The sequence below is a fragment of the Sparus aurata genome, chromosome 12, assembly GCF_900880675.1.
Source record: "Sparus aurata chromosome 12, fSpaAur1.1, whole genome shotgun sequence".
In the NCBI taxonomy this organism is placed as follows: Eukaryota; Metazoa; Chordata; class Actinopteri; order Spariformes; family Sparidae; genus Sparus; species Sparus aurata.
In genome coordinates this window covers 18,239,128-18,260,539 of record NC_044198.1, presented here as the reverse complement: position 1 = coordinate 18,260,539, position 21,412 = coordinate 18,239,128, and the positions used below count along the sequence as shown (strand labels likewise).

At 40.9% G+C, this 21,412-nt stretch overlaps 1 protein-coding gene across 2 annotated transcripts in view; it reads left to right on the top strand.

Annotated features, from left to right (window-relative positions):
* brinp1 (bone morphogenetic protein/retinoic acid inducible neural-specific 1) overlaps positions 1–20,540 on the top strand; it is a 129,437-nt gene extending 108,897 nt beyond the window's left edge. For both annotated transcript variants that reach the window (XM_030435569.1, XM_030435570.1), the window contains exons 7-8: positions 5,075–5,297; positions 14,986–20,540. In XM_030435569.1, the coding sequence (XP_030291429.1) occupies positions 5,075–5,297; positions 14,986–16,126 (1,364 nt within the window). In that variant the 3' untranslated portion in view covers positions 16,127–20,540. The remainder of the gene's footprint in view (positions 1–5,074; positions 5,298–14,985) is intronic.
* The last annotated feature ends 872 nt before the right edge of the window (positions 20,541–21,412 follow it).

Below are 21,412 nucleotides of genomic sequence, written 5' to 3'. Positions count from 1 at the left end.
TATGTTTTATCAATTTGCACACATGCAGAGCTCATACAGTTAAGGTAATCTCATTGTCTCGCAATGTTCTTGTTGCTTGAAGATCCTTTAAAAACGCATGTCAAAATATGGCGGCTTAGTCCTTACTTGCCCCACTGTCAAATCCACTTGAATAATTGAAAGATTCTCTTCTTTGTTCACTGAATAAAGTATTCTGAAACTTTCATAGTGCAAAAAAAAAAAAAAGTCAAGGTGAAAAGGTCAAGTTGTGCTAATAGGCAGACAGTGCAACCTATTTACACCAAAGATTGGGGTTGACTTCCTGTCTCCAACCGGTGGTAAACATTGATTTCTTCTGACCATCACATTGATCTTTCCCTAACCTGTGTCAAAGTGTTTACGGGGGCAGTAGATCAGAAAAGACTCTCATCGGACATCACTGACATGCACTGGAAAATCACCTATTTTGTTCCTTAGGTATGAAAAAAAAAGGTACTGAATCCAAATGCAGACACAAAGGGTGGCTCTAGGATATTGGACACAGTTGGGGGAAAAAAAAAAACACAGTTTGTGCCCAGTAGTTACATGGCAAGGCACCGTGTTTATCTATTATTGATATGATATAAAAGTGTCCCAATAAAACCTGCCAGCAACAGATAAATATATTTATGCACCAAAGAAGAAAAGTTAATGTGAGTCATGGAGGTCACTGAGTGCACTGCATCTGTGAAGAGGGGCTTAAAAAAGAAAAGTCCGTGCAAAGAGTCCAAATAAAAGGATTTATATAAATGACCCAGAAAACAAAAATGCAATTCACACGCTCAAGAAAATAAATTGAGGAATCGTTAACGGAACATTTGCCCAAACTTAATCACATTGTCTTTGGTTTTAAACAAAGGCATTACACCTTTTATTTTTATTTTTTTTTTCTTGATTTCTATACTTCAAAAACAATACAATATAATCCTATACAGTATTCAAATAAATGAAAGCCATGTTGTTCAACATCCTGTGACACAGATTAGTTAAATTCTCAAGCTAGTAAATTCATTATTATCTAAAAAGATGCACATCCAAACACGGTGAAATGAAAATCTAATTTAAATGTAGACTGGCATTTTAAGCTCATGTCACATGTTGTATGTGTCGGCAGAGTGACAATTATTGTTCTCACCTCCTCCTGTGGCGGCTGTAGCTCAGTGGGTAGAGCTGAGGACTAGTGACCGGAAGGTCGCTGGTTCGAATCCCTGGTTCCCCAGGGCGGGACTGAGTTACAAGCCGAAGCATCCTTGGGCAAGATGCTGAACCCCAACCCCAACACTGCTCCTGATGTGCAGCTGGCACCTTCGTGGCAGCCACTGCCATCAGTAAGGCCCCTGCGACTCGCCCATAGAGTCACTGGATTTGCCCCCAGTATCCCCGCTCCACCTTGAAAAAGGTGGTATAAAAGCGGTAACATCACCCACGACCCGCATGGATAAAGCGGAAGAAAACGAAACGAAACAAAACCTCCTCCTATTAAGTAGAACGATATGGCAACTGAGATGTATCCTTTCAAGACACTAGTCTTCTGCTATTATCCGCAATTATGCACAGCACCTTCCCTACAAAGATTCCTGTTTCCTCTTGGGAAAATATTTTTTCGGTCTTGTCAGTTCCTTTTTAGAAGAGAGGAGAAGAGTTGATTTGATTCATTCTGACTGATATCACCATCTACCACAGATAATGCATTTTCCACTGCTAACATTCCTCAACTATACCTGCATTGTGCATCCATCCATAAAAATAGATAGAGTATAGATATAAATAGATAGATTTTATTTAATTTATTTTTTTACAATTGGTGCTATTGAGTACAAGATTTGGTGCGTTGGATCAATTTTCTGAACGCTTGGAAAACATGTGATCCCAAATCTGCTGGCTATTACAAGAGTACTTGCTAGTTTAATTGATTTGAAATGCAGCATTTCGGCTTCGTACCACTGCAACATGAATCTCAATATTGACTAAAGACGACCCAATCGCCATCATCGCCGTGTTGATCCAGGACTACCATCACCATGTTGATCCTGGACCATCATCATCATGAATTTTTAAAGCTCCTATTGGTAAGATAGTTGATTTTTGAGGCTCAGTAGCAACTCGTCAAATACAGATGCTATCAACTATCCTACCAAGTGGAGCTTTACGTTTCTTCACATCTTTAGGTTCAGTTTTTACATTTTTGGTTGTGACACGTCTGTGCTTACAGTCTGGTTAGTTTTAGGCACATGGAACACTTGATTAGGGTGAGGAAATATCATGTTTTAGCTTATGATACCAGGTTTTGTCACTACAACCACAACTGGAAATCTCTCAACATCTCATCGGAAATCTCTGATTCTGATGCAAGAAGAAACGCAGCTTAAAAAATGTCCAGTGGTCTTGTTAAAAATATCTAGCGGTTCGTGCCTACAAATGGTGTATGGGCAGCCATCTTGCCCAGCAATAACATTTCCACCATCCCCTCCACTTCCCTAAATGAATTCAGCTCATATAGCCTATGGAGTGTGAATGTGATACGACATGTATTGTAGAGATGTTGATATGGCACGTACGACATGACTGGCGACTTAAGATTGGGAAATGGGAAATTATTGTCATTATGTGTCTCGGACACAACAGATTGATAAGGAATGGCACAAGAGGTAAGCAGGGTTACATTGTGAGAGCTGTAATCTCTAGATAAAGTGCTGGGTGACTTGAGATAAGAGTCATCCGACGGACTCTTTGGTAGCCGTATCAGGGAAGGGATCCTCGATGGTTTTGAAGCTCACGTGAAAGGGCTTGGCAGCTTGTAGAGCTGGCATGAGGGAACGGCTTGATACTGGATGTCTTTTCGGTGGGGGAATCAGACAGCTTGGAAAATTGAGTGCCAGAGACACCAAGCTCTTCTAGGAAAAGAGCAAGGGCGGTAACTGACATTTCTGAAAACTGGGTGGAGGGAATATGGCAAGTTCAAAACAGGGGAGGAGAAAGAATCAGGCCTCTTTGAAGAAAGGGGGGAGAAGGGAGCCCTGACATGCCTGGGAGGAGAGTGGAGGAAATTCTGACATTTCTCGGCTGTTGCTGAAGTACTGCTCTTAACTCTGTGGTTAATGCTGTTAAACTGTCTTGGAGAGGTCTGGAGGAGGGTGCTGGCTTACTTCACTGGTCCCTGCATGTCTTCAACACGGGGATATCTTCATTAATGAGTTAAGTATGGAGAAGCTTTTGCCTTTTCTCCAAGAATATTTATATTGTCATTCCCTCCACAACATGTATTGCTAAGCATCGTGGGGGGGGGGGGGGGGGGGGGATTATGTATAATGTAGATTATGCAGTTTAGCATTATCTAAACTGAGACAGTATGCAGACGAAATGTGAGCCCGTAGCTCAGATGGTTATCTTTGTTTTAGACTGCCATTGCTAAGGAGACAATTGTTCACTCTATTATTTATAATGATGTGCTTAAATATATCTTCGGAGATAATAATGAGCTGCTCTGGAGTCATTTGACTCAATATTTTCATAATTAGCATACCAGATAAAAGATTTGTCGTCCTCTTGTATTTCCTGCCGGAGTCTCAGTAACTTCTTCGCGCCCATTGTTGCTGAAAAATGCGAGCTCGCTTCGAAAACAAAGGTCAGAGAGCCGGGCTCACAGGCTGTCTGAGCAGACACGGAAGAATTATCAGAGGCAGCAAGAGGAACGTAAGGACAATCATCACCACTGGTGGGAACTAATTTGTTTGGGCAGTGCTCTTCAGTTAAGTGTGTGGGAGCACAGAGTAAGAGGGTGTTTGCTGCACTGAAGGTCTCAGTTCTCTGCAATATGGCCACAACAGAAGCAATCCAAGAAAATAAAAAACAACCACATGATAAAGTGAGGACGGTGAGTCAGAATTCTGGGTTCAGTGATCACCGACAGTCTTCTCATATTAAGTCTGATTAAATGATGCTTTCAAGCAGCTAGCACGGACACGTATTTAAATGTTGGATGAATTCCCCACTTTTGATCATTCTGTAGAAATTGCCTCCCTGCATTGATTTCCTCATTCATCATATCAGTTAATTTTAGAGTTAGAGGAAGTAATGTGTCCTGAAAGATGGAATATGTAACATTTCACTAATACGTCCATAGATGACTGGAGCTTTTATTTTTTTTTTTCTAAATGTATCATGGTGAGTTGATTACTTACATCATCCCAAATGTTTCCAACAATGTTTAAACGCAGATAAATACCTAATTTTAGTCAAGGTTACTTGTATGTTTAATTTGGTTCCCTTTCGCTATTAATTCTGGGGAAACCTCAGATGATACGTAACGGTGAAGAGGAAAAGTCAGAGTCGAGTGAGATTTTTATTGACAATCGCGGTATTTAACAGGGAAGGCAACCTCTCCCATGACCCAAAGCTACTTCCCGACATCACCAAAATACAAAATGATACACTTTTTCTTGATGTTTTTTTGTTCTGGATGCCGCTAGTGGCAGGAATGACATACTTTTGACTACCTAAATTTCAGTCATTTTAGATGAACAACTTACAGATGGACTAAAAGATTAAGGCGTTGCGTCACTCAAACAGTCTGCTGCTTGTTGTCGTGCGTTTGTAATTCCACCCAGGATGCTTTGCTGGATTAGTGTTGAGCAAACAAATAAGTCGAGTGTTTCTGTAAAGCAAACCCACCTAACAATATTGTTTACACTCTTGGCATTTGTTTGAAAACACACCGGTAGGCTCACAGATAAGGTTGCTCCAACAGAAAACAAATGCCAGTGTGTGTGGTTTTTTTTTTTTAAGGCTTGCTAGGGAAACTTCAGTGTCACTAACTTGCTTTCAAGTTTGATTAATAAATAGAAACAGCCCTCCTTTTCCTCAGATGTTCTGTTTCTGATGTTTTTGACTAAGAACTTTAAATGAAATGTAGTACTCTGGAACTTTGCATCTTCACATTGTACCTGATGGAGCCTCCTCCCTAACTCTTCCCTTTTCACATTTTCTGTCACGCCGCCACATTCTCTCCTTACTCTCTGTCCCTCTCTCTCGCTCCATCCCTCTCTCTCTCATCCAGACGAGTTCAAGTCGTTCCTGAAGAGGCTGCCCTCCACTCACTTCCTGCCCATCAGCAGTGTGCATCTCCTGTGGGGAAGCGACTGGGACCTCCAGGCCCGCTACAGGCTCCTCCAGAGTTCCCTGGAGATCCAGCGGCTCAAGATTCAGCGCACTGCCCGCAAGCTCTTCGGCCTCAGCATCCGTTGTCACCACAACCCTAACCACCAGATGCCTAGAGAGAGGTGGGTGGCAATACAACCTCCGCACCGTGGCGGAAATTAGATGTGGATTTACTCAGCAGCAGCATCAAGCAAAGCTGCTGTTTCTGGTGTCGATATATGTGGATGTTCTTTTTCAAAGTGGTGAAAGAGCAGACACGGAAATATATCCCACAGAGGAGTGACACCTCTCAGCGCATATCTCATCAGGGATGATGTAGGGTTTTTTTTATTTTGATTGTTGCTTCTCGAAGCATGCACAGTAAGGATGTCATCCATTATATATCTCAACGTACGGTTCTGTTGTTTCTGTCCATCAAGTCAACTTAGTGCTGAGCCTTGCACATGCCCAAAGCACTCTTGCTCACTCTTGTATTTCACATTGCAGTCTAAAAAGAAAATGTAGCTGTGGGAGTTTTCTTGATAGGTCATTGCACACATCTGTCACCACCTACTGCGGTTGCAGCTTAAGAGCCTCGCTGCGGATGTGCCATGGTGTCAGCGTTGCCTGAACTGCCAGGAATTTCCCCATCCACTCAAGCAAATACCAGAAAACACTGCGGAATATGCAAAGTTTCAGTCTGCCACATGAAACACCCCCTAAAAACTGCTCTGTGTAGGGGACGTCACCATGTAAATGGAAACAGAATCCGTGAAATATTCATTTAAGTGGTCTGGAAATGAGCAGTTGTCAACTTTCAGTGACAGGAAAGGAGCACACCCACATTTGTGTGCGAGAGTTGGCAGAGGTTTGTTCTGAAGTGTTATCAAAGAGCTGCAGTATGCGCTTCCTCTTCCATGGAGTACGCATCAAGGGTGCCTGATGGCACTGGAAATAAGTGCAGCATGTTTATTTGCTTGCCTGTGTGAGACAACTTTGCATCAGATGGAGGACTTATTTGTTTTCATCACTTGTGTTCGTGCGCGTGTTTGTGTGCTTTGCATACATGCCTGGTGAAGCGTAAGTGGTCTATAGCTTGCATAAGGATTCTGTACTATGCTACACTGTTGTGGTTTCATATTAGTATAAACTGTTATGCAGAAAATCGTTTTGTTTTATTTCATCCCGCATCTTATTGTCTCCCTAATTTGTATAATGTGTTAATGTCTTATGAAAAGAGCATTTAGTTTATTAATATTTAAAGAGTAACTCCACCACTGCTTATGTGAAACAAGTGGTACAAATCCGTTTGTGGCTGCAGAGGAAGCTGCATGGAATCGTATAAATTGCCTCCAGCGATGTCACCCAGACGCTAAGTTGCATTGTGGGTAATGTAGGCACCCGGTTCTGAAAAGTGGCCCACTTGTCTCGGAACACTCCTATGACACTGTTGGACTGAATAAATGATCAAAATCGATAGCACAGAACCAGAAGTATCATCTTTTTTTCAAAACCTGCAGCCTACATTACCCACAGTGCAACTTCGCCACTGAGTGACATCACTGGAGGCTATTTATAAGAATACGTGCAGCCTCCTCTGGAGCCATAAAAGGCTTTATAAAAGCTTTTTCACATATGTGCTCCTCAAGACCTTTAAATATACTTTAATGTGTAAAAGTGGTGAAGTTATCCTTTAACTGGACTGTAAGTGTGTCTCTTCTGATGTGCCTCATTCAATAAAAGTGCAGCCATCACCAACGGGCACTCCAACCCTCACCTCTCCTCTGGGCTGCATACAACAGCTGATCAGAGGATGAGGGAATTGAGGCAGAGCTGAAGGCCCATAAAGCAGCGGCCCAAGTGTTTTCAAGTCGTTTGCCAACCACCTCAGGGAGGCCTTCCAGCACATCCTCAACCTGTCAGTGAGACTGCGGAGGGTGCTGATGATGATGTGAAAAACAATGTGTCTGGCCCCAGTGGCCAAGAATGGGCACTCCAGGGTTCTAAATGACAGCAGGCCAGATCCCTTGTGAGAGACCATTTAGATCCCCTCCAGTTCATACATTAGGCCCACAATGGGGAGGACGATCCTGTCATCCACCTGCTACTCTGTGCATACTCCAGCTTGGACAGGCGCTGTGAGAATCATGTTCATTGACTTCTCCAGTGGCTGTAACACCATCCAGGCTCTTCTACTGGGAGCATCTCCCTCTGCTACCCATGTGCAATCACAAATTAGCCCATCAACTGCATAGTTTTTGATGCTAAATGGTGAATGGGGTGCATTTAGGTAGCGCTTCAATCTAAAGAGCTTTACAATTGACCCGTTATTACCAAATTCACAAACACGGTGACGGCCGTGAACTACCATGCAAGGTGCTGAACGTCTGAGCAATTTGGGGCTCAGCGTCTTGCCCCGAGGACACTTTCAACATGTGGACGGGAGGAGCTAACAAACGACTCTCCCTACCTCCCGAGCCAAAACTGACATTATGCAACTCCGTGTCACACCAACAAGTGGGGGAGCGAACACAGCGGCTCCTCGGGGGGCTGTGCCATTTTGCTTTGCTTTTTAACCTTTACAATCTCGGAACATGAGGAGTCACGCTATGTTGGGAAGTTCCCTGAAAACGGGGTCGTAGTGCAGAGCATCTGTTTGGGGAGACAGGAGAAATGCAAGGGTCCGACACCAGAGGCGAGCTTGTCAAATCACCGGTGACTAAAGGTGACTAAGATAAGAGAGATGATGGGGGGAGTAAACCTAGGGGATGATTGCACCTTCCCTCAGGTTTATTAACACTAGCAAGAGAACTGTAGTATCAGCTTTCAGACTGCAGATACCTGGTTGGCAATGCAAAATGTGACATTAGAATTTGATAGTTTATAAGAGTGTCTGTGGCTGTACACCATGTCTGTGTAGTTTGCTCACACAGTCTCCTGCAATGTGCATGAAAGGTAAGACAAAGAAAAAAAAAAAGCTCTTGTGATGCTTTGTTGCCTAGGCAACCTTGTTAAGAAAAGCCAGTTCAGACATTGAGGAGCTGAGCCTGGACTCACAGGAAAATCACTTTTTGTTTAATCTGCTTCACTCGAGCGACCTTCTACCTGCTTAATAAACCATGTTTATTATGCAAACGGCGGCGGACTCATTGTGAATACGAGTAACTGTACAGTTTATTTACAGCTTTGTTAAAAAAAAAAAAACAGAGCTACCAATGCACGGTGCTATAATGTGCATTCAGTGATAATGTATTGACTGACAGTACAGCACAGTTGAGTGATTTCACCCTCAATGAAGCAGCTCCTCTTTAGTTTCATTTTATCTCATAATTCTTACGCGGAGCCTCGAAGCATTCATATTACGCCACTTACGCTTTCAGCTTAATTAAATTACGGATGCAAAATAGGGGAAGGGGAAGTTACTTATTACTTATTCCAATGACTGTGATGTAAACTTATGTTATCAAGTTAAACCTATACAACAAAAAGCTCGCGTTTTTAATCATGTTCCTCCTTCACTGCGTTATATTAAGTAAGGTCAATCAATAAACATATTTACATCAGCCCATTAGAGACAGACATCAGATGCATTGTTGGCTGCCCACAATTACAACTGTGTATCAGCACCTTATCATTTTTCTGGCTTCACCTCACCGCAGCGCCATCCATTCATTATAGGCGTCGTAAATTCCTGTTGTGGACGCTCGCTGCAATAACTGTGAGGAAACTTTATAGCTGAACTATATTGGATTTGCTATTGCATTTCCTGTAATGAGTATCACAGCATGCTTCAAGTAGAATGAACATAGCAGTTTGTCTTTGGTATAAATGATTAATAGTGACAGATACGAAGTAGCATCACTCCCAGCCAAATCATTTGCATCCGGGCTATGCACCGGCTTTAATTATTCATGGTCCAAGTCGAGCATATTTACAAATATGAACGTACCCTCCTTTTGATAAATTACCTCGCCCTAATTTCTATCTGTTCTGACATGACACCCCTTATTCTAACATCTTTTGTTGTTGTTTTATAAAACAACAGTTTTTTTAAAAGTGTGTTGTATGATCTTGTCATGTATAATTATCTTGAGTATGGCTTTTCCTCATACTGAGCCCCTGAAGGTTAATGGGGCTGGGGGATGCGGACCAAAAGTTATATCGCTATATTTTTCTACTAGGTGGAATGACTCAAAGCCACATTTGAGATGTCACAAGCACTTTTATCAAACCAAACTCTGGAAAAAAAAAAGTGCAATGAATTTTTTTTTCCTGCTTGAAAATATATGTCTGCAAAACATTTACATGGAAAATTTTATTTAAAAAAAACAAAAAACTAATAGCAGTGCTGCAGAGGTTGGACGTTTTGGAGCGCGGGCCACAAAACAGTGGTATACTAGTGGAAACGTGCGATTGTTGTAGTTCCAGGCCATTAAAATTCAGTGGTTTTCCAATTTGGCCTTGCAGACGTTATTTTTAATACATTCACTTATTTATTGTTTTTCTTTGGGCACATTGTATGGACAGCTCAGAGACCTTGTCCACATAGAACACGTCTGTCGCCCTCATCGCCACACAACAGACCACCAACTGCCACGTAGAGTAACCCTGCGCTATGATTCACCTTACACACAAACACCCTCCTCATGCAAACTGAGCAGCTCTTTCCGACACACACACACACACGGAGTGCAACGTTGTATTGTGCTACTGCAACATGTAGACTTATGATGCACTGTAGACTAATTAACAGACTGATTATTTATTTATTTTTTTTAACTATTTTTTTGGCCTTTTTGGCTTTATTGATAGGACAGCTGAAGACTCAGACAGGAAACAGGATTAGAGAAGGGGAGTGACACGCAGCAAAGGGACCCGGGCCGGGAGTCGAACCCGGGTCCGCTGCAGCGAGGACAAAGCCTCTGTATATGGGACGCCTGCTCTACCCACTGAGCTAAACGGTGCCCCAACAGACTGATTTTAATAGAGTAGCGGCGCTGTGTCTCCTTCAATGTGCAGGAGAACTTATGAGTGAGTGAGGTGCAGCTGTGTCGCGAGTGTGAAATATGAGAGGGGCAAACTGGCATTGCTTTGCAGAAGACAAGGGTTGGTGGAGCGTAATTTCACATTAAATTGATAGAAACGGTATTTTCTAATTATGTCTCGTTCGAAAATACATCGTTATATCTTAAGAAGTCGATAAACTGCCCCACCCTGGTTCCCTCGCAATATTGTTGCACTACTCCTGATCCATAGTAACAGTTAGCATGTTCACTTGTGAAATACTGTCAGTTTGCAGATACCACTGAGAGGAGAGATGATGTGACACTTTGGTTATGCATTTGTTGCTCATTACTCCCCTCAGAAAGCCGAGTGTTGACAGTATCCAGCCGCTGGCTGTGAGGCACTATATCAGATATGACAGACGTGTTACCAATACACCACAGGAGTTCAGCATTAGAATACCTTTAATACAATACTCAGCCGGCACAACCATGTCGATTCACTTATTTTGGTATTTTTGTTTTGTTTTTCTCTTCTTTTATGAGAGGCAGATTCTATTCTCCTGATCCGATGACGTAGGATGGAGCAATGATGTATGTCATTTGAACACCAGGGCTGTTTGATACCCCATTACAAACTCCAAATACGAATGTTTGAATTCGTGAAAACAAACAGTATCCATTCCAACATGTTTTCATTTAATTTCCTGTGGCGAATCTAAGCCGAGCCATTGCTTGAGATGAAAGCAAATAAGGCAAAATAAAACTTGCCACATGATGCACTGAAATAGCTTATTGAGGGAGGCAGTTATGTGATAGAACATATTTTATTTCTGTCTCAGAATGGATATTTCAACAGTTATTGCAAATAAATTCAAAGGAGGGATCATTATGATAGTGCCTGTGTCCAATGGAATAATGAATAGCCAATAAAAAATAATGGGAATAGTTTTCTATATGAGGCACCTGAGAGAGCGGTCTCTTTTGAATGCTATTTCAAATGGGGTGAGATTTTTTTAGTTTTTTAGTTTTTTAAACAAAGAAAAAACTGTTGTGTATTCTGCACAAAACTGAATCATTGTGTCCCATCCAGGTTAAGTGATGACCGAGAAATAATTTGTGATATTTGTAAAATTTCAAACCTTCCTCTTGTAGGAGTATGCTGCTGCCCATTTAAAATGGTATGATTGTTGTGGCCAAAAAATGATGACATTCATTACATTTTGCATCAGCACTGTGAATAATATTTTCCATTGTGATTGCCTCAGATTTGATCAAACCCACCAACTACACTTGGACTCTGCTAAAAGCAGAAGTAGAAATATAGTAGACTAGAAATTGCATTTAAATGACTTTAAATCCTGCATATTGTCTGTGTCTCTTAGATTTTATGGACAGTGCACTAGTTCATGTTTTCATTCTTGTTACATTTTAATCTTTTTAGTTCTTAAAGAATCAAGAATCAATTCCTGACAACGTGCGCAGTCCCTCTCATATCTTTCATGTAAAATGCATGTACACTCTCTCACTGAAAGTTATGGCTCGACACCCACAAACAAGCTGTGTTTCAGTAGGTCAGCTAGCTAATGGACGCATATTAAGCAACGGCCAGAGCAGCTACAGACTGGTTAGCATGCCCTGCTGTGACTTGGTATAATAATATCGACACACTGACACATCTCTACTTGGTAACTCCTTCAGGGATCTTCATTCTGGAATAGACAACAAACACAAGCTCGAGGAAGCAAACATGATACACCCATCTCTCTAAAGACACTCAAGGGCCAAACTGCAATATGACAGAGAGGCAATGGAAAATGCTATAAAGTCAAAAATGCAGCGCCTGTGCCAGGAGATTAAGACTCTTTCATCCTTTGGGAAGAGGCAAAAGAAGACGTCAGCACACTAGTGCACGTAAGAACACAAGCTCAAGAAATAGCTACTCCAGACAAGGCATATAAGTCTACAGTAGAACAAACACATGGGAAAATCAATGAGTGACATGAACCAAGTTGCAGCATTGGAAAAGACCGCGCGGACTCATGGCAAGAGTACAAGAAAATACATGAAAAATGCACGAGTCAGGGAAAATTTGAGACAAAGAAAAATTCATTTTTAAGAGTTGCCAAACTCCTGCTTGTTTGGCGTGAGACAGAAGCTTTCAGACTCAGTTTCCTGCTGTCATGCCATAAACAAATATCATGCCAAACACCAACCAAAACATACAACCAAGGTGTGGCATTTTCTCTCTAGGTGAAATGCTTGCCGAGCACATTCAAAGCCATATTGACCGTAAAAATCTACAATCAGCAATAACACTCATGGGACACTCGAAGTATATAATTCAGAGACGTATTATCTTACACAGTACTAATTATAAAACAGCACAGAGGGTGAGAAATGAAACTCGCGGGCAGAAAATATTGAAATTAGATCAGTGGTATTTAGTTTCTCCTTCACCAGAAAGAGAATACATCCTCTCCAGACTGAATGCAATCTTCTTTCATCCAATGAGACAAGCAACTTTCTTCCTAATAAAGAACCTGCATTCTGCCAATGAGAGAGTTGTCAAACTTAAAGCATTCTACAGAGAAAGGCTGCAATCCTGATTAACTTATCTATAGGAGATTAAGAAGTCCTTTTAAATTAAGTTATATCCTTCACAAACCATTAAGGATTCACAGTTATTTTATTTCTTTTGAGGACTCCCCTCCCTACAGTGAAGAAGCGTGTTGCCTTTTACCCTCGCCTTATTACTCTAAATCAAATAGTCTTTATTAGAAAATAGCAATTGTTAATATTTCAATATTATGTATACTGCCAGCCCAAATGTTTTTTATCCTTGCTAAGGTTTCCATTTACTCATCAGTGCATTCTTTTAATAGCATCAGTTTTAGTCACTTTACCCAGCTGTTCGCCCAGTGACGGAGTATCCCCTTGCCCCTCTCATCTGCTGTTTGTTATCTTTGTTCATGCAGTGTCCCTCCAGAGAAAAAAACACACAAAAGTGTGTTTAGATGCTGATGATTTATTGTTATAAATTTCAAGATTTTTCAAAGCTTGTAATGCTATTAAATGTCCAGTAGGATAGTAAATTGTTGAGGCCTGATCTACAGGCCCAAAAGCGTTGTTATTTGACAAGCTGGGAATGAGACTCAACTATCAACTATCTTACAAATTGAACCTTTAAGTAGTGCCAGTATTTATAAGCTTTACTGTGATTGCATCACTTAAAATCCACTATCTCACATCCTGTTAGCTACCTTGAGCAATTTCAAGCCATTTTAAATATATAGGTGTTACTATTACTCAAATCTCTCTGATTTATGGAGCACTTACTTGTGATAGGTATGTGAAACACTCCATTTACCTTGGTGGTTAAATTACTATTGTAGAGATGAATATATTGGGCAATTTTATGGCTACAGATGCATATTCATTATAGACACTAGCATAGAATTATTTTTCATTCATTCATTGTACATTTATTCTAACAATTATTGCTAATACAGCATGACTATAAAAGACTGTTGCACTCAAAGGAAAGGGGAGGGTGGAATAAACTGGGACTCTAGATGAAAAGTGTATCATGTAATAGCAAAATTGAGGGGTTTTGAGGAGCATATGAATAACTGGCACACAATACTGAAATTACCTTTACATCACAAGCACCTTAAGCACCTTTCTGCCATTCAACGACAACTGAATATGTTGACATTATGTTTTTCTAAAGGTGATTGTGTTGGGTAGTCTTGAGTATGTATGATTCAAGTTGATGCTTACATTACCTAAGAAGCAAGCCTCAACAGCCTAAATATGTGTGAGAATGTGCGCAAATATGGGATCATGAAAATTTCAGCACACCTTCACTGTAACCCATCCTTGACTTGAGGCCAAAGTTAGTGGAATCAAGCCATGTGCTTCCATTGTCCTCCATAGGTGATCTGTTCTGCGCCCAATTTGGGTATAGCTTGGGGGCTTTCTGGCCTGCTGAGAATGCAATGTCATCCATCATAGTTAATGCTGAGGTTCATTAACATGTCAAGCTAACCTTGACCAGCCCTTCTCTCTAGGAAGAATCCGGCTTTAGAATTCACCTCCTAGAGTCAGAAAAGAAGTTCCAGTCCTGTCAAGATGACAAGGAAAGATGCCTGAGGGGAAACAAAAAAGAGACAAGATAAGAATAGCAAGTAATGCCTTCCACCTCAGGGAAATAACGCAACTCCAACCCCATGAAGGGAAGAAATTATCCTATTAACTGGCCATCCTGACTAGATGGATGGATGAATGGATGGATTCATTGATTCATTTGCAATGTTTTTTAATACCATTCGGCCATTGTGTTCATTCATTTTAGCGAGGCTAAGTCAACTTGCGAAGACTTGAAGCACTTGAAGCAACTATATAGGCACAGTCATCCATCTCAGTTAACTTAATGATGGGTTTATTTTTATCACTTAATGTGTGTACTGCACCGGTGAGAAGTGTAGCAGCGGAAAAAGGTCAAACACTTTGAAAAGTTTTACAAAGGTTTCAAGTGCTTTACTAGACATGTCAAAGATAATTCAGTACATACATACATAATTAAAACATGATGTCCACAGTTATAGATAGCCTCTCAGAGCAAGGTTCAAGTCTCTGCAAGGTGATTATCACAATGCACAGAGATGAATGGAAGCCAAAGGTCCTCTGGAAAATGTAAAAAAAAAAAAAAAAAAAGTGTACCATGTAATTGGCTTAAGAATAGTGCTGATATGAGAAGGCTTTAAACTTTCTTTTTGACCACTGTTAATGCTTCTTTCCTGTTTTTTCTCTTCTTTCTCTCTAGGTCTGTGATGCAGTGGCTTAACAGAGTTCAGTCCTTCCTCTACTGTAATGAGAACGGGTTCTGGGGGACCTTCCTGGAGAGCCAAAGGACATGCGTGTGCCACACGGGTGTCACCCTATGCCAGCGACCCATCCCATGTGTCATAGGGGGCAACAACAGCTGTGCCATGTGCAGCCTGGCCAACATCTCACAATGTGGCTCCTGCAACAAGGGCTACAAGTTGTACCGTGGTCGCTGTGAGCCCCAGAATGTGGACTCAGAACGTAGCGAGCAGTTCATCAGCTTTGAAACTGATCTGGACTTTCAGGACCTGGAACTCAAATACCTGTTGCAGAAAATGGATTCACGACTGTACATTCACACTACTTTCATCAGTAATGAGATCCGACTAGAGACCTTCTTTGACCCCCGATGGCGTAAGCGCATGTCCCTGACTCTCAAAAGTAACAAGAACCGGATGGACTACCTACACATGATCATCGGACTGTCAATGAAGATCTGCCAGATGAGAAACAGCAGCATTGACCCCATGTTCTTTGTTTATGTCAACCCATTCAGTGGCAGCCACTCGGAAGGCTGGAGCATGCCATTTGGGGAACACGGTTACCCACGCTGGGAGAAAGTGCGACTGCAGAATTCGCAGTGCTTCAATTGGACTCTCCTGCTGGGCAACCGGTGGAAGACCTTCTTTGAGACGGTGCACATCTACCTGCGAAGCCGTGCCAAGATCCCAACTGGCCTGCGCAATGACACGGGACAGGGCCCAGTGGATCTTGCAGACCCTAACAAGCGCCAGATCTACATAAAAATATCTGATATCCAAGTGTTCGGCTACAGCCTGCGCTTTAATGCCGACCTGCTCCGCAGTGCTGTGCAGCAGGTTAACCAGTCGTACACACAAGGAACTCAGTTCTACTCATCCTCATCTGTTATGCTCCTGTTACTGGACATTAGGGATCGGATTAACCGCCTTGCACCTCCATCTGCACCCGGCAAACCTCAGCTGGACCTCTTCTCTTGTATGCTAAAGCATAGGCTCAAGCTCAACAACAGCGAGATGATTCGAGTAAATCATGCCTTGGACATGTACAGCACAGAGATACTAAAACAATCCGATCACCTGACTGCTAAACTCTGTTGAACATAGTAACATAAGGACAGCAAACAGAAACACCCAACAAATGAACTATGAGGGGGATATTAATCTTAATTTTGTTTTTCTCTTTTTCATTTTTGGACCTTTTCTGCCTTTTGATGTAATATTAACTTTGTAAGCATAATTCTTAAAGAGAAAAAAGGAAAAAGGCAGTGATGAAAAGCATTTCAGGCAGATAAAGAAGATTAATGGAATCACTATAAGGACTGTATCATATTTGTCCCAGCATGTCTGTCATTCCCTAAAAGAACTTAAAAGAGAGAGTGAGAAAAAAAAGAAAAAAAAGAAAAAAAAAAAACAAATATTAAATCTATGTACTGGTGAAAAAGAGGCCTTGATTTTACTCCGAGGGATCAAAAAGGTTGTATCTGAAACTGCCATTCTTTACTGAGAAAAAAAAAAAAAAAACATTTTTAAAGGAATAATGACATAACACAAGGGCAGACCAGATATCCTTTTATTTCAGCTAATGTGCAAAATATTTCAGACGTAATGGACGGTTTAATAATAAAAATGTTTATACATTGTAAGGATTAAATAGCCCTAGTGAGCGAGTAGTCAACACATTACTTATAGGCTCTTTATTACATTTCAAACCCACAGCGAATCTGCATTTGCTCCGTGAGTTATGAGGCACTCTGTCATTGTTCTGACACGTAAGGCACACAGCAGGGCGGTAATGGATAGTCATGTCAAATAACAAAAAGCCAGCTGTTTATATATACATATACAGTATATGTGGGTGAATGTGTGTGTATGTGTGCGTGCGCGTGTGCAAGTGTGCGTACACCTTTTTTTGGCTTGATGCTTATTGCTGTTCGTTAATTGAATGTGTCATTTTGAGATTGACTCCAGTCTAAGCTAAAATCTTGCATTTGGAGCGCTTCTTCCCGTGTTTGAAATTCAAGCTGTGTTTTTTCACAAGGCAGTACCTCCTGGTGCGTGAGTGCAATATTGTGGTCTGAAGATTTAACAATCAATGCTATTTTGTACAGCTTTGCAAAATGTACATGTTGTGACTGCTGATTTGTGGAGCTTTTCAGCACCAAGAGCAAAGTGTAAACATTCATCGTTGAGGCACATTTGCAAGACAACCTAAAGCCATACACTTCCCCTGAGGTAGACATAACGGTAAGACATAACGTTTCATCCCCGTATCACGAAGTACTCACTTCATAACATGGAAAAAAAGTGTTCCATTTGTATGTTTTTATTTTATTCTCTCGGTTTTTAGATAAGAGCACAGCAAAAAAGACGGACGACATGAGAAGGCATATTATGTTGGATAAGAATCGTGTTGTAAAGCCATTGAAATTTCTCTGTTGTGCCACAGGAAAAAAAAAGAGCAAAAAAAAAGAAAAAAGAAATGGTTATATTAAAGCTTAAAATACCTTTTTCGGCAGTGTTTAATCTGTAAGCTTTCTATGACCAAATGTAAAGATTTCTGTTTTTTCTTTCCAGATGTGAAATCTAACCTTGTTTATGTGTGTGTTGCTGGTTGAAACATCAACAGAGCCGCAACATTTTTTTTTTTTCTTCTTCTTTTTTTAACACTCAGTCGTCAAATTGAGACATGAAACACTACCTATGTATTGTTGGTCACACTTTATTTGGGTAATTTGATGCTGAAACATTACTATTGCTGATGATTTTTATTTTTTTTTGTAGGTCCAGTCCATTATGTGCATGTTTGTTAACGACAACAAAGGCAAGGTCGCTCATGTCATACAACCTAGCACTTCTAGCTGTAGATGGGTGTGAACTTCAAAAAAATAAAGAGGGAGGGGACTTCATTTTTGCTGCCATGGTGTCCGAAACTCTGGATAAACCTTCCTCCCAGTGTCAAAGCTGCCAGCCCAGTTGAAAGCTTTTAGAATAACATCTAAAAACATGTTCTGTTTTTTTTGTGTTTTTTTTTTCAATTCTTTTATTATGTCTGTTCTCTTTGTATGTTTATAGCTCGTTGGTTTGTAATTTCACATTTAATTTTGTGTTTTTTTAAAAAGACTTGTTATTTGAAACTAGTCCAGCTGTAAGCAGAAATATGTAATATATCTAGGAGCAACCATGGCAGGTTGTGACCCGGATGTGGGTGGGAAACAACAGTGAAGCTAGAAAATCAGGTTTGGAACTTCACGACCAGTCCACCACCTCTTGTCAGCAGTGGTCAAAATTGGGGGCGATGATTTGGTCAAGAAACAGCAGCCGAACAAACCTGATTCTGATCTTAAGGACACAATTATCTGCTGCGGATTTGTCTTCATCCACAATCACAACTTAAATAGTTGTCTCTAGATATGCATTTTTGTCATGATTTAGGCACACAGAGTCATGTCTGGCTTTGTGTTATGGATTATCCTTGTGTATTATTTTACTGTTTCAGTCTTTCTGTGAAGCACTTGAGAGGTGCTTGGTAATTTCATTTAGTAACTACAAAGTTTCAATCCAAGACGTATCGGTTTCAGGCAATTAAGTAGTCTGCAAAATAGCTGACCAGTTTCCAAAGTATGGGTTTGTGCAAATGTGGCGGTCAATTCAGGAAAAAAAACAAAAAACTGCAGGCTTAGATTCCACCAGGCACAGCTGTGTCCAGTTCGAGTTCTGGCAGAAACACAAATATTGTTCCGTCCACTGCATGGCTTCATACCACATTGGAAGCGTTTCAGAAGCGGAGCATTTTTGCCTGCCAGCTTTTTATGGACCTGCACAGATTTCTTTGTGATTTTGTCATTTTTTTTTCATTAATTTTTGTCCTGCTATCATGGGTAAGTAGGCCATTAAGTTAAATGCTTTATTTTGTTTTTGCCTGTTTTGATGTGATATATGATCGGGAGTCGATGCAGAGAGTTCTATTTTTTAAATTTACCAGATCCATTATGCCATTCCTGTGCCTGTCTTTCTACTTGGCTTGATCTGCTCTGTTAAAGGTCTAATTTGTAAGAATTTGCAAGTTGCAAAATACCAATACCAATATCGGTGAGTTGGGAATTAGACTCCAAAATCTTTCCAAAACTTTCAAACTAATTGGGCCTTGATGGAGAAGAGGAAGATTGACGCGGTCTCCATCGAAAACAAAGGCACACAAATAAAGTGGGGGCAGGTTGGACAGCCGCTTCTGAGATGTTACGGCTGTGTCTGGTGGAATCACAAGCACTGTTGAGAACGGCCACGGTCAGCCGCGTTCGCAACCTGGAAACGCGACGCAGCTGAGTCCGGTGGAATCAAGCAGTAAGGCTCAGGTTGTCAAGCTCAGCTCTATGTTTGTCCAATAATCTCACAGTACAATACTTTGATCAGTGTATATCTTTATCAGGTTAAGAGCATCCGGTGTCTCTCGCAAGTAAGCAGTCACATCTGCATTGCTGATTTATTTCCAACTTGCATAGGTGAAGATCAGCGGCAAGGAGAGAGAGGGTTTCTGGATCACTGGGTGTCAGTGAAGTGTACTCAGAGAGTCATGGTATTGCGCTGGTTTATCAAGCTCAGTTATCACTTTCAAGGCCATTAGCATGCTAATGTGTGTATGCTATTGTAAACATAGACTAGAGCTGATTTTGACAATCTAAGCATTCAGCCATGAGATGGCCACAAGACTGGGATCAATAGAAATGCAGTAAGTAGGGGACTTCTGAGATTGTTGAGCTTCACCATTGGACAATTATTATTTATTATTAATTTTATTATTATTATTATTATTATTATTAAGTGCCTGTTATCTATCCCTTTAACACATTTAGAGCTGGAGAAAACCTTTAGATGTTACACAGAGGAGTGACACAGAATTAGCTAGAATTTAATACCATTAAATGTCGATCAAATACACACTTTTCATCTCCTCCCGAGAAAACTACGCCTTTCGAGGAGGTTTGTGCATGTGGGGGGGGGAAACGACCTCCAGACAAGAGACAAAGGACAACTTGAAGAAAATGGTGGATATTTTATTTTTGTCCCCTGTTGTACAGTAAATCTGTAAATATTAACTCTGCTACAGTAACAATATTATGAAATATAACAGTATTGAAAGGGAATACAAAGACTACTTCATGAAACGCCCTCTATTTGAGTACATTGGCACAAAGTACAGGGCACCCATGTCTTATGTATCGAATTAGATTTCATGACAATTTATGACTGCTTTTATATTGTCAGAACATACTGTACATTGCAATTTAGTTTCAAGCCACTGCAAGGTCCATAAAACAAGCACATTTACTCGTATGGCATTATGCTACCACGGTGTTGCTTACATGTATCCATGGATATGTCTGAAGATTTTTACACCTAATACCTTGCCTATGTACTTTTTTGCTGTTCTGTTGAGATCATTATATCAGCTTATTTCAAATGAATGTTTCATATAATAATCTATTTCTCATTAAAAGGCTATATTTAATAAGAAGAGCAAGGTTTGTTTGTACCCTTTCCCTTTATAGGACCGATCGTTGGTACTTTGCAAACAACAAGGCGGCACGCACTCTTTGTAAGAGTATTTATCCTAAGAGCCAGCTCGTTTTATGGCCATGGTCAAAGCGTTGCCAGAATACTCTCTTAACTCTGGCCTTGGTTCTAGAGAAGATTCTCATCATGAGCATTATTCTGTCTCTGAACTTTGCTGATAACAGAGATTTTCTTTTCTTGGCCAACCAGCTCTCTGTGTGGCTTCACATTCCATTGTTTGCCGAGTGCTTTGAAAGAATTGATGCTTGTGTTCAAGGATTCACATCCAGTGAGTGTTTTGCATTCAGCGCCACCCGCTTTGGTATTTATTTCCCTATCATCCGGACCCAATAGCTCTGTCCATCTATTCATCTGCTTAATCATGCCCTGCTTTTGTCTTTGCAGCGCTCCAGTGGCTAAAATGCCATGCTGGTATAAGCATCAGAGCAGAACTGTTCTCAGTCTTTAACATGTATGCAATCCAATATAGTGACGTGAGCACCTATCTTATATCAGCAGCAACAACTTCAAGGGGTTGAAGAAGATTTCCAGGTCGGGGGGGGAAGACTCAGAACATTGAACGGGCTAGCAGTATCAACTTGACAGAGATCGTTAAAAAAACAATAATCAAATGGTTGAATTTATTTCGAACATCTCAGTTCTAAGGAAAGGATTTTTTACAGACATATGATTGAGTCTCAACTCTCACCCAGGGCAACAAAAAAGTAACCTAAAACCTGGACATGCTCCCTCACTGGCTTCCCACTCATTGCAGTTGCCAGTTGCATTGGTTGAACTGCCTGGTCAAGCCAAAGGGAACCTCTGCCAGGAATT